The 14,489-nt window shown below is 48.6% G+C and overlaps 1 protein-coding gene across 1 annotated transcript in view; it reads left to right on the top strand.

Annotated features, from left to right (window-relative positions):
* The first annotated feature begins 3,753 nt into the window (after nt 1-3,753).
* Nucleotides 3,754-14,489, top strand: part of DNAAF2 (dynein axonemal assembly factor 2) — a 22,880-nt gene continuing 12,144 nt past the window's right edge. Inside the window, exon 1 of the mRNA XM_034768446.1 lies at nt 3,754-5,524. Within this exon, the coding sequence (XP_034624337.1) occupies nt 3,758-5,524 (1,767 nt within the window). The 5' untranslated portion in view covers nt 3,754-3,757. The remainder of the gene's footprint in view (nt 5,525-14,489) is intronic.

The raw sequence follows: 14,489 nt of genomic DNA, 5'->3' as shown, positions 1-14,489 counted from the left end.
GCAGACAGAGACAAAAATGCATCCTTTAAAAATTGGAAGTCAAATCCTACTGAGGAGAATAGAAAGGAGCCCAAACTCTGGCAAGTCAAGTGTAAAGGTAATATGATGGAGGCCAAAAAAGAATTTGAAGCGAGCAAAAAAATTGTAAGTACATGAGAAGCAGGAAGCCTGCCCATCAGTGGGGCACCTGGATGATCAAGGTGCCAAAGAAGCACTCAACCAAGACAAGGCTGTTGCCAAGAAGCTAAATGAATTATTTGCACTGGTCTTTACTGCAGAGGATGTGAGGGAGATTCCCACACATGAACTTTTTTTTTTTTTAAGGTTACAAATCTGAGGACATGTCCCGGATTGAGGAGATTTTGGAACAAATGGATAATTTAAACAGTAATAAGTAACCAGGACCAGATGGTATTCACCTGAGTTCTGAAGGAACTCAAATATGAAACTGCAGAACTACTAACGGTCTGTAACTGTTTGTTTAAATCCACCTCAGTACCAGATGACTAGAGGATAGCTAATGTCACGTGACACCGTTTTTAAGAAAAAGCTCCAGAGGCGATCTTGGCAATTACAGGCTGGTACGCCTACCTGCTGTACCAGGCAAAGTGGTTCACACAATCGTAAAGAACAGAAGTATCAGACCCAAAGATGGATACGATATGTTGGGGAAGGATCAACATGGCTTTTGTAAAGGGAACTCATGCCTCACCAATCTATTAGAATTCTTTGAGAGTGTCAACAACCATGTGGACAAGAGTGAAGCAGTTGATATAGGGTGCTTGGACCTTCAGAAAGCATTTGACAAAGTTCCACACCAAAGGCTCTTAAGCAAAGTAAGCAGTCATGGGATAAGAGGGAAGGTTCTCTCTTGGATCAATAACTGGCTGAAAGATAGGAAGCGAAGGATAGGAATGGTCAGTTTTCATAATGGAATGTGGTAAACAATGGGATCCCTCAAATCTGTACTGGGACCTGTTAAGTTAAACATATTAATAAATTATCTGGACAAAGAGGTAAACAGTAAGGTGGCAAGTCTGCAGTTGATAAAAAATTACTCAAGATACTCAAGTCCAAAGCTAACTAAAAAGTTACATAGCGATCTCATACAACTGAGTGGCTGGGCGGCCAAAAGACATGAAATTCAATGTTGATACATGGAAAGTAATACACATTGAAAAACATCCTAACTATACATACAAAATGATAGGTTCTAAATGAGCTGTTACCACTCAAGGAAGGGATCTTGGAGTCATTGTGGCTAGTTCTCTGAAAACATCCACTCAATGTGGAGCAGCAGTCAAAAAAAAAAAAAAAAAAAAAAAAAAAAACTAGCACAATGTTAGGAACCATTAGGAAAGGGATAGATAGCAAATATCATAATTGCACTATATAAATCCAAGATCCACCCACATCTTGATTACGACATGCAGTTCTGGTCTACCTCTCCCAAAAAGATATCAGAATTGGAAAAGATACAGAGAAAGGCAAAGAAAATGATTTAGGGGTATGGAACAGCTTCCACAGGAGGAGAGATTAAAAAGCATAGGACTGTTCAGTTTAGAGAAGATAAGAGATATAACAGAAGTCTATAAAATGATGAATGATGTTGAGAAAGTAAATAGGGAAGTATTCTATATCTCTTTACAGAACACAAGAACCAGGGTCTAATGAAATTAGGCTGCAAGTTTAAAACAAACATAAGGAATACATGCAATGCATAATCAACCTGTGGAACTTGTTGCCGTGGAATGTTGTGAAAGCCAGAAGTATAACTGGGTTTAAAAAAGACTTGGATTAAGGATAGGTCCATCAATGACTATTAGCCAAGATAGTCAAAGGTAGCAGTCCTATACTCTGGGTGTCCCTAAATGTGTGACAGCTGTACACTGGGACTGGATAACAGAGGGTTGATCACTCAATAAATTGCCCTATTCTGAATCATTTGGCTCTGGCCACTGGCAGAAGACAGGATACTGGGTTAGATGGATCATTGATCTGGCCCAGTATAACCCTTCTTATGTTGCTCAACATATAAAAAAGAAATTAACCCTATAATTATTAAAGCTAGATCCAAGTTTAAAGTTGGAGGCTAAAAATAAAAAAAGTTATAAATAACTTAAATGAAGTAACAAGGTTGTTTCCAGTAGAAAGCTGGGCAGTAATCAATATGCTTAATGTGCTGTGGATACCTGAAGTTTGTGCATCATGAGACAAACCTTCCATGTCTGAGAGGTGCTTCTTTCTAAGTCTCAGTCACTTTAACAAGCTATTTTCACTCAAAATTTCCCTTCCAATGGGAAACAGCTTTTTAAAAAAATCATTTGAAGAAATGTTTCTTAAAAAAGGCTAGACTTTTCTCCTCCTCTTTGTGTAAACCTGAATAGCTCTTACCCACAGTGGTTTTTAATCTTGTTACTTATTTAACCATATTATTTTAAAGAGCCTCAGTGGGAGACTTCACACCTTAACTGAAAGCTTTGACCTTTAAAAAAAAAAATAGAAGTTTAAAGAGACTCTGAAGGTTAACATGACACAGGGGCTTTAAGCTAGATGTCTCTGCGGGAGCTGGGGGAGAATGTATTGCTACCTTCAAAAATTCTTTGCTATCCTGGGAGAGATTTCCAGCTGGTGGTAAGACGACCGCTACAGGCTGGGAACCAACTGGCTAAGCAGCAGTTCTGCAGAAAAGAACCCAGGGGATTAAGAAGCTGGATGAGTCAGCAGTGTGCCCTTGTTGCCAAGAAGGCTAATGGCATATTGGGCTGCATTAGTAGGAGCATTGCCAGCAGATCGAGGGAAGTGATTATTCCCCTCTATTTGGCATGGGGAGGCCACACCTGAAGTATTGCGCCCTGTTTTGGGGCCCCCACTACAGAAAGGATGTGGACAAATTGGAGAAAGTCCAGTGGAGGGCAATGAAAATGATCGGGGCTGGGGCACATGATTTATGAGGGGAGGCTGAGGAGCTGGGCTTGTTTAGTCTGCAGAAGAGAAGAGTGAGGGGGGATTTGATAGCAGCCTTCAACTATCTGAAGGGGGGTTCCAAAGAGGATGGAGCTCAGCTGTTCTCAGTGGTGGCAGATGACAGAACAAGGAGTAATGGTCTCAAGTTGCAGTGGGAGAGGTTTAGGTTGGATCTTAGGAAACACTATTTCACTAGGAGGGTGGTGAAGCACTGGAATGGGTTCCCTAGGGAGATGGTGGAATCTCCATCCTTAGAAGTTTTTAAGGCCCGGCTTGACAAAGCCCTGGCTGGGATGATTTAGTTGGGGATTTGTCCTGCTTTGAGCAGGGGGTTGGACTAGATACCTCCTGAGGTCCCTTCCAACCCTGATATTCTATGAACTCATTCAGGAGGTCTTTAAGTGATACAACCAGGGCCCCAGCTGCTCTTGGATAGGAAGGGGAGGGCCACACCGGTCAGCCAATGAATGAGTCCTGCAGCCGCACTGAGGGGGCAGCAAGATAAAGTTAGGAGGCATCTTCCCCCCTAACCAATGCCCTGGCTGCACCTCTGCCTGGCGGGGGGAAGGTGGCCTGTGCCAGCCTGCTGAGGGGGGCGAGGGAAATCAGGGCGCCCCGCGGTCTCAGGGTGGACTAGAACCCAGGCACCTGCCTGGCGCCAGGGCGCCCCCTAGAGGCGGGAGCAGGCAGAGCGGAGGGGCCGCCATTTTGTTTGGCGCTGTTTCCACGGAGACCAACCAGCGCGGGTCCGGCACACACCGGCCGGGGTGAGCGGGCAGCGGCGGTAGCGATGGCGGCCGCGGGGCGCTCCGGCCTGGAGGAGCTGCAGCTCACGGCCGAGGAGGTGGAGCGGCTGAAGGGCGCCTTCCGCGACGAGCGGTTCCGGGCGCTGCTGGCGGAGTACGCGGCGGAGCTGGCCGACCCGGAGCAGCGGCGGCGGTACGAGGAGGAGGTGACCGCGCTGGAGCGGGAGCGCGGGGTGGAGGTGCGCTTCGTGCACCCGGCGCCGGGCTACGTGCTGCGGACCAGCCAGGGGGGCGCCCAGCGCTGCTACCTCAACGTCTGCAGCAACCCGCTGCTGGGCCGGCCCCAGGCCCGCGCCGAGCCCCGCGGCCACCGCTGGGCCCTGCCCTACAGCCTGGCCCCCGGCCGCGAGGAGCTGGGCCGCGCCGGCCGCCGGCGCCTGCTCTACGACGTGGTCTTCCACCCGGAGACGCTGCGCCTGGCCGCCCGCAGCGCCCGCTTCAGGCGCATGGTGAGCGACACGGCGCTGGAGGCGGTGCAGAGCCGCTTCGGGGTGCGGCTGGACCGGGCCAACGCCGTCCCGCTGCGGGGCACCGCCTACAAGGGGGTCCCGCAGGCCTCCGTCATCCGCACCCCGCTGCCCGGGGGCGCCCCGCCGCGGGCCGAGGAGCCCGACTCCCCGCTGCCCCGCTTCCCGTCCCCCTACTCCTACCCCGGGAGCAGCGCCCAGCACCAGCCGGCGCCCGGCCCCCCGGCGGGGGAAGGGGCTCGGCCCCCGGCCCCCACCACGCCCCGCTGGAGCCTGCGGCACCGCTCGTACGTGGAGCTGCAGGACTACCGCTGCTGCCGGGACTCGGCGCCCAGCCCGGTGCCCCGGGAGCTGGTGGTGACCATCGAGCTGCCGCTGCTGAGCTCCGCCGGCCAGGCCGCCTTGGAGATCCGGGGGCGGGAGCTGCGCCTGGACTCGCAGCGCCCCGCCTACCGCCTCCGCCTCCGCCTGCCCTACGCGGTGGATGAGACCCGCGGCCAGGCCACCTTCAACAAGGCCAAGCGGCAGCTGCTGGTCACGCTGCCCGTCCTGCCCCCGCCCGGCCCGAGCCTGGCGGCCCCTGCTGAGCCCAGCGGAGTGAGCCCAGAGGAGCCCGAAGTCGGCCCGCCTTCCTCAGGAGGCCTTGGTACGGGCCGGGAGCAGCGGGAAGAGGCTGGCCCTGCAGCCGGGGGGGAGGAGGAGGAGCTCGGGCTGCCTCCAACTGAGCAAGCGTGTGCGCCAGGCGGTAGCGGCCGGGCCCCCAGCAGCCTGACTCCTCCCGTGAGCGCGGTGTGCCCCGGCAGCATGGATCTTACCTCGTGCACCACCAGCAGCAGCGAGGTGTTACTGGCACCCAGTAACGGCACAGAGCTTCCCACCTGTCCCAGCACCAGCCTGCGCCCTGCCGTGCCCACCGAGTGCCTTAGCTGCAGCGGCTACCCACACCTTCCTGCGGCCCCCAGCAGCTTGGCCGCTCCGGTTTGTCCCCCCTTCCAGTGCACCCAAGACGAAGAATCTCTGACCCTGCTCTTGCAGGTGCCAAACATCCAGCCAGAGAGTTTGAAGGGGGAAGTCGGCACAAATCACTATAGACTCGGTTTCTGTTCCAAGGATGCTGCTTCCTACTTCTTCCTCTTACAGTTTCCTCTTGAAAACAAGCTGACCCCCCCAGAGACTGGTATTAATGTCTCCCCCAACAACGCTGTAATAGGACTAGCCAAATCTCCTGAGAGTGCTGGACTTTGGGGGAAGATGTACTTTGGCTTAAACAGCAAGGCTCTGCAGGTAATTACTTTTAAAATGACACATCCAATATATAATGCTTCTGAAATAATCTTAAATTTAGATGTGCTTTGTGGAAGGTCATAACTTGATCTAGTTTTTAAAAAAGATGATTGGCTCAGGGGATAGTTAATGGACTATAAAGCTTTTCACTTCTAGGCCACTAGTTCAGGTTTAAACCAGGTGGGTAGTGCTTCCAAGTCCATTACCATCTGACAGCTGTTCAGTGGCCTATGTAAAATGAACCACTACATTTGATGGCCCTATTCTGATTCATGGTGGGCAGATGTCCACATGGCTTGAATGGGGTGGAGTGAAAACTACTCTTGTTCTCAGAGGTGGTCCCTCTAACTAACTAAGACCTTGTCTACACTGGGGGGGGGGTCGATCTAAGGGAATGTCTACACTACGAAATTAGGTTGAATTTATAGAAGCCGGTTTATAGACATCGGTTTTATACAGTCGATTGTGTGTGTCCCCACATAAAATGCTCTAAGTGCATTAAGTCGGCGGACCGCGTCCACAGTACCGAGGCTAGCGTCGACTTCCGGAGCGTTGCACTGTGGGTAGCTATCCCACAGTTCCCGCAGTCTCCGCCGCCCATTGGAATTCTGGGTTGAGATCCCAATGCCTGATGATGCAAAAATAGTGTTGCGGGGGGTCTGGGTACATGTCGTCAGGCCCCTCCCCCTCCGTCAGAGCAACGGCAGACAATCGATTCACGCCTTTTTACCTGGGTTACGTGTGCAGACAACATACCACGGCAAGCATGGAGCCCGCTCAGCTCAGCTCACCATCACCATATGTCATCTGGGTGCCGGCAGACGTGGTACTGCATTTCTACATAGCAGCAGCTAATTGCCTTTTGGCAGTAGACGGTGCAGTATGACTGGTAGCCTTCATCGGCTGTCTGGGTGCTGGCAGATGTGGGGCTGCATTGCTATACAGCAGCAGCTCCTTGCCTTTTGGCAGTAGATGGTGTATTACGACTGGTATCCATCATTGTCGTATTCCTCAGTGAGTTCGATCAGAGGCACCTGGGCAGACATGTTTTGTCTCCTGGAGACTCAGTCCTGCTGGCAGTCCTATTGAACCTTCTTGACGATTATGGTTAGCAGTCGTAGTACAGCATCTTCTGCCAAGCACCCAGAAGATGCCGATGGCTATCAGTCATGCTGCACTGTCTGCTGCCAGCTTAAGATGTAAAAAATAGATGCACCAGATTTGTTCTGTATTCATTTGCTTCCCCCTCCCTCCGTGAAATCAACGGCCTGCTAAACCCAGGGTTTTGAGTTCAATCTTTTGGGGAGCCATTCTGTGTGACAGTTGTTTGTGTTTCTCCCTGATGCACAGCCACCTTTGTTGATTTTAATTCCCTGTATCTGTAAGCCATGTCGTCACTCGCCCCTCCCTCCCTCCGTCAGACAATAGTTTCGCGCCTTTTTTCAGCCCAGACCCCATAGCACTGGGATCATGGAGCCCGCTCAGATCACCGTGGCAATTATGAGCACTATGAACACCATGTGCATTGTCCTAGAGTATATGCAGAGCCAGAACATGCCAAAGCAAAACCAGGCGAGGAGGCGATTGCAGCGTGGTGACGAGAGTGATGAGGAAATTGACATGGACATAGACCTCTCACAAAGTACAGGCCCCAGCAATGTGCAAATCATGGTGTTACTGGGGCAGGTTCATGGTGTGGAACGCCGATTTTGGGCCCGGGAAACAAGCACAGACTGGTGGGACCGCATCGTGTTGGAGGTGTGGGACGATTCCCAGTGGCTGCGAAACTTTCGCATGCGTAAGGGCACTTTCATGGAACTTTGTGACTTGCTTTCCCCTGCCCTGAAGCGCCAGAATACCAGGATGAGAGCAGCCCTCACAGTTGAGAAGCGAGTGGCGATAGCCCTGTGGAAGCTTGCAACGCCAGACAGCTACCGGTCAGTCAGGAATCAATTTGGAGTGGGCAAATCTACTGTGGGGGCTGCTGTGATCCAAGTAGCCAACGCAATCAAAGATTTGCTGATACCAAGGGTAGTGACTCTGGGAAACGTGCAGGTCATAGTGGATGGCTTTGCTGCAATGGGATTCCCAAACTGTGGTGGGGCGATAGACAGAACCCATATCCCTATCTTGTCACCGGAGCACAAAGCCACCGAGTACATAAACCGCAAGGGGTACTTTTTCAATGTTGCTGCAAGCCCTGGTGGATCACAAGGGACGTTTCACTAACATCAACGTGGGATGGCCAGGAAAGGTACATGATGCTCGCGTCTTCAGGAACTCTGGTCTGTTTCAAAAGCTGGAGGAAGGGACTTCCTTTCCGGACCAGAAAATAACCGTTGGGGATGTTGAAATGCCTATCGTTATCCTTGGGGACCCAGCCTACCCCTTAATGACATGGCTCATGAAGCCGTACACAGGCAGCCTGGACAGTAGTCAGGACCTGTTCAACTATAGGCTGAGCAAGTGCCGAATGGTGGTGGAATGTGCATTTGGATGTTTAAAAGCGCGCTGGCGCAATTTACTGACTCGGATAGACCTCAGCGAAGCCAATATTTCAATTGTTATTGCTGCTTGCTGTGCGCTCCACAATATCTGTGAGAGTAAGGGGGAAACATTTATGGCGGGGTGGGAGGTTGAGGCAAATCACCTGGCCGCTGATTACGCGCAGCCAGACACCAGGGCGGTTAGAAGAATACAGCAGGGCACGGTGCGCATCAGAGAAGCTTTGAAAACGAGTTTTGTGACTGGCCAGGCTACGGTGTGAAACTTCTGTTTGTTTCTCCTTGATGAACCCTCCGCGGGCCCCTCCCGGTTCACTCTACTTCCCTGTAAACTAACCACCCCACCCTCCCCTCCCCCCTTCGAGCACCGCTTGCAGAGGCAATAAAGTCATTGTTACTTCACATTCATGCATTCTTTATTAATTCATCACGCAATTAGGGGGATAACTGCCAAGGTAGCCCTGGAGGGGTGGGGGAGCAGGGAAGGAAAAGGACACACTGCAGTTTAAAACTTTAAAACTTTAACACTTATTGAAGGCCAGCCTTCTGATGCTCGGGCAATCATCTGGGGTGGAGTGACTGGGTGGTCAGAGGCCCCCGCACCGTGTTCTTGGGCGTCTGGGTGAGGAGGCTATGGAACTTGGGGAGGAGGGCTGTTGGTTACACAGGGGCTGTAGCGGCGGTCTCTGCTCCTGCTGCCTTTCCTGTAGCTTAACCGTACGCTGAAGCATATCAATTTGATGCTCCAGCAGCCAGAGCATCGACTCTTGCCTTCTGTCAGCAAGCTGACTCCACTTATCTTCTTCAGCCCACCATTTGCTCTCTTCAGCCTGCGATTCAGCCTGCCACCTCTCCTCTCGTTCATATTGTGCTTTTTTGCACTCTGACATTGACTGCCTCCACGCATTCTGCTGTGCTCTGTCAGTGTGGGAGGACATCTGGAGCTCCGAGAACATATCATCGCGAGTCTGCCGTTTTCTCCTTCTAATCTTCACTAGCCTCTGTGAAGAAGAAACATTTGCAGCTGGTGGAGGAGAAGGGAGAGGTGGTTAAAAAAGACACATTTTAGAGAACAATGGGTACACTCTCTTTCACATTAAATTTTGCTATTCACATTACACAGCACATGTACTTTCGTTACAAGGTTGCATTTTTCCTCTTATATTGAGGGCCTGCGGGTTTGGTGTGAGAGATCAGTCATGCAGTGCCAGGCAACAGATTTCGGCTTGCAGGCAGCCATGGTAAGCCACAGTCTTTTGGCTTTTTTAACCTTCTTAACATGTGGGAATGGTTTCAAACAGTAGCGCCCTCATTTCCCATACCAAACACTCGTTGGGTTGGCCATTTAAAATGGTTTGCAATGTAAAAGGAGGGGCTGCGGTTTCCGGGTTAACATGCAGCACAAACCCAACTACCCCACACACACACACAATTCTTTGGGATGATCACTTCACCTCTCCCCCTACTGCGTGGCTAACAGCGGGGAACATTTCTGTTCAGCCGAGCAGGAACGGGCACCTCTGAATGTCCCATTAATAAAATCACCCCATCTCAACCAGGTGACCATGAATGATATCACTCTCCTGAGGATAACAAAGAGAGATAAGGAATGGATGTTGTCTGCATGCCAGCAAACACCGGGACCATACGCTGTCATGCTTTGTTATGCAATGATTCCAGACTACGTGCTACTGGCCTGGCGTGGTAAAGTGTCCTACCATGGCGGACGGGATAAGGCAGCCCTCCCCAGAAACCTTTTGCAAAGGCTTTGGGAGTACATGAAGGAGAGCTTTCTGGAGATGTCCCTGGAGGATTTCCACTCCATCCCCATACACGTTAACAGACTTTTCCAGTAGCTGTACTGGCCGCGATTGCCAAATTAATCATTAAACACGCTTGCTTTTAAACCATGTGTAATATTTACAAACCTACATTCACCAGAGGTCCCTTGTGTGCCCTCAGGGTCTGGGAGCACGCCTTGGGTGAGTTCGGGGGTTACTGGTTCCAGATCCAGGGTGATAAACATATCCTGGCTGTTGGGGAAACCGGTTTCTCCGCTTCCTTGCTGTGAGCTATCTTCATTGTCTTCATCATCATCTTCCTCGTACCCCGAACCCGCTTCCCTGTTGCGTGATTCTCCATTGATGGAGTCAAAGCACACGGTTGGAGTAGTGGTGGCTGCACCCCCTAGCATGGCATGCAGCTCTGCGTAGAAGCAGCATGTTTGCAGCTCTGCCCTGGACCTTCCGTTTGCCTCTCTGGCTTTGTGGTAGGCTTGCCTTAGCTCCTTAATTTTCACGCGGCACTGCTGTGTGTCCCTGTTATGGCTTCTGTCCTTCATGGCCTTTGAGACTTTTTCTAATATTTTGCCATTTCGTTTACTGCTACGGAGTTCAGCTAGCACTGATTCATCTCCCCATATGGCGAGCAGATCCTGTACCTCCCGTTCGGTCCATGCTGGAGCTCTTTTGCGATCCTGGGACTCCATCATGGTTACCTGTGCTGATGAACTCTGCGTGGTCACCTGTGCTCTCCACACTCGGCAAACAGAAAATGAAATTCAAAAGTTCGCGGGGATTTTCCTGTCTACCTGGTCAGTGCATCTGAGTTGAGAGCGCTGTCCAGAGTGATCACAATGAAGCACTGTGGGATAGCTCCCGGAGGCCAATAACGTCAAATTCCGTCCACACTACCCCAAATCCGACCCGCAAAGGCCGATTTTTAGCGCTAATCCCCTCGTCGGAGGTGGAGTAAAGTAACCGGTTTAAAGGGCCCTTTAACGACTCTTAAAGGGCCTTTTTTTCGACTTGTGTGGATGTGTCCAGGCTTAATTTGATTTAATGCTGCTAAATTCGACCTAAACTCGTAGTGTAGACCAGGCCTAAGTTACGTGACTTCAGCTATGTGAATAATGTAGCTGAAGTTGATGTACTTAGATCTACTTATCATGGTGTTGTCTTCACTGTGGTAAGTCGACTGCTGACGCTTCCCCATCGACTCTGCCTGCGCCTCTCGCTCCAGTGAAGTACCGGAGTGAACTGGAGATTGCTCAGCGGTCAATTTATCATGTCTTCATTAGACGCGATAAATCGACCCCTGATGGATCGATTGCTCTGGAGGTAAGTGTAGACATGCCCAAAGGGTGAATCTTTTGACCGGTGGACCTGAAAAAGCGAAGAGAAGTTTGCAGCAGAGACGCCACAACTAGGAACAGAAAACTGAGCTAGAGAAGCGAGATCTGGGAAAGGCAACCCGGAATGCCTAAAGGCACCTTCCAAAATCCAAGGAATGCTCAAAGTGAGGTGGACTCAGAGAGAGAGAGAGAGCTGCATACACATTTAGGATTTTTCAATAGCTCTGCATATCCCTAGTGTTGAGTAAAGTGAAGGTGGGTAGGCAGAACTGTGTGAGGGAAGCCTGGTCTAACATACCTGTTTTGTGGTTAAATAATTGGCTTTAATCTCTAGGGCTGTCAAGCTATCATCTTCCACAAGCACTAAATTCACATGAAAAGTAATGTATATATGTGCACACACATACAATTATTTTGAAATGAAAGTGTGTGAATACAGTATACACCAGTGGCTCTCAGAGGTCTTCCAGGGGGTACATCAACTCGTCTAGATATTTGCCTAGTTTTACAACAGGCTACATAAAAAGCCCTAGTGAAGTCAGTACAAACTAAAATTTCATACAGACAATATACTTCTTTATACTGTCCTATATGCTATACACTGAAATGTAAGTACAATATTTATATTCAAATTGATTTATTTTATAATTGTATAGTAAAAATAAGAAAGTAAGCAATTTTTCAGTAATAGGGTACCGTGACACTTTTCTATTTTTATGTCTGATTTTGTAAGCAAGTAGTTTTTAAGTGAGGTGAAACGTGGGGGTACTTAAGACAAATCAGATTCCTCAAAGGGGTACAGTAGTCTGGAAAGGTTGAGTCTCACTGATATACACAACCAATTACAAGATAGCTATATACTACTATAACTATTGAAAGAAAACTGCTAAAACAAGCAGATTAACATAAAAAGCAGCTTTAAATTTTAAAAAGCCATTGATTGCCATCTTGAATTAGAGCTCCTGTAATGTCATGTGAGCAATCTAGATGTGATTCCTCACTTAATTTTTTCCTTATTCCCTGGGCCATGAACATTCCACATGACTTTTTCTCAGTAGTCATCTAGAAATGTCTATCTCCAACATATGAAATACTCAAAACTGTTTTTCTTCAATAGTGAAGAGCATTCACAGGGATTTCCATGATAAAGAACTGGACTTCCCTGCACATGGAGCACTTAAAACAAACTTTCCTTGTATAAGGACTCAAGAAAATGGAATCCTGGACTAATTCTTCAATTGTGGAATTTTGGGTTCAACTTCACTATGGGCTTGTCTATACTTGTCTGGACGCGATAAATCGAACCCAGAAGTGCTCCCCGTCGACTCCGGTAATCCTGCTCGGCGCGAGGAGTACGTGGAGTCGATGGGGGAGCCTGCCTGCCGCGTCTGGACTGCGGTAAGTTCGAACTAAGGTACGTCGACTTCAGCTACGTTATTCACATAGCTGAAGTTGCATACCTTAGTTCGAATTGGGGGGTTAGTGTAGACCAGGCCTATGTTCTAGTACCATGAAATCCTTTACAACTTGGAACACACATTGTGAGATGCCCATTTTGTAAAGCTGACTGGTATCTTCAGTATATTCACTGGGTTGAGGGCCTAGAGTATGGAAAATTTCTTGCCAAAATCTGAGGATTGCAAAATATTGTATGACCCTTTCAGAGATTCTGATACTTTTTTTAATTTTTTTTTTTTACTCAGTATATAAAGGGACAAGTTTTTGAAACTTGACTTCTAATTTTGTATGCCTACATGAAAGCCACTTTATATCACTGTGGGAGAAGTTGCTGGTGAAAGGAGTTGGTGAGAGAGGGTATTGTGGGACGGGAGTGGGATTAACAAATATTCCCACACAGGGCTCTGATTTAAGGTACTGTCCCTCAAGGCCTCTCCAAAATCCCCTCCCAGGCTGTTTGCCTAGATTTACCCAACAGCAGATCCAGATCTCTCCCACTGTTACTTGTATTCCAGTCTACATCTCCTGTGTTCACACTGGATTACATTCTCCAGAATGTTGTGGTCCTAAGCTGAACCAAGAACATGGCTATACGTAAATCCTGACTCCCCTCTTAAAGGGCTAGCTTGCCTCTTGACATTCAGCCTATAAAATGAAATACTTAATTCTTAACAGAAATAGAAAGCAGGTTTTAATCTTGCTGGGTGAACCAAGAATATATTCTGCCTTCAATAATCTATTTTGTAACAGTAGTTTAAACTATATTCAGAAATGGGAAGCAGATTCAGAGAGGCAGTTAATTTAGGCAGATCAACCACCTTCAGCTTTTGGGGCAAAAGTGCCTTATTTTGTTTAATTAGAGAAATGTTGGTTAAAGTACTAACTGAAATGTATTTAACTTCCTCCAGGTTAAGTAAAAGAAACATCAGGTATTCCTCAGAGTGCTGGGGAGGCTATGCTCAGAGGGATATATACTTTTATCATTGGTGGTTGTGCTCTAAAATCATCATCTTTGGGGGGAAAGTTACTGAATACTTAAAATCCTAAAGCCTGACCTCCCTTTAGATATTGGCATTAGGTTTATTCCGTAACATACTAGGAATAAGATTATATATGGAATTGTGCTCCCTCTTTCTTTTGTGGTCTGTATATAGTATCACCTGTAAATGGAATAATCCCCTTACTCTTAAATCTTTGATTGAGCCCAGTGTTCATGGGATGTAGTGGTGCTGGAAAAATATTTAACTTTTTCCAAAGATACTTTTTTCATTACTACACTATCTGGTACTCTTTCATCACTGAAGGACACAATCCTCTGTACCAAAAGCCCAAGGTCAAACAAACTTGATTATGATGTGTGTTGGGACTTTAACATTAATGTCCTCTTTATGACTGTTCTTATTTAAGATTATAATTTACCATACTGGGAAGTGAATTAAACTTTGGCCTGTGGACTGGTTACAGAGAATGGTAATACATCCCATTTTCTCAGTAATGTTAGACATGCTGTATTAGTTCATGGTTAGATCATATAGTAGATAATTACAAGTTTTATTGTTTGTGAGAAGTTAATTAAGGCATATGTCTGAAAGAACATTGTGCAGGGATAGGAGAGCTCTCTTGGACCCTTGCATCAACATTGACACGCCTGTGGAGTACATTTTACATCTGTGTGCAACCTAGGGTTACCATATCTAATAAATAAAAAAAGAGGACCCTCCACGGGCCCTGGCCCCGCCCATTTCCCCACCCCTAGCCCCGTCCCAACTCCGCCCCTTCCCTGCCCTAACTCCGCCCCCTCCTCCCTCCCACTCCCACTCCCAGCCACCCAGTGCCCGAGGCTACCGGCTTCACGGTTTGCCGGGCAGCC

The sequence above is a fragment of the Trachemys scripta genome, chromosome 4, assembly GCF_013100865.1.
Source record: "Trachemys scripta elegans isolate TJP31775 chromosome 4, CAS_Tse_1.0, whole genome shotgun sequence".
Lineage (NCBI taxonomy): Eukaryota > Metazoa > Chordata > Testudines > Emydidae > Trachemys > Trachemys scripta.
This window is presented reverse-complemented; position numbering and strand designations above follow the sequence as displayed.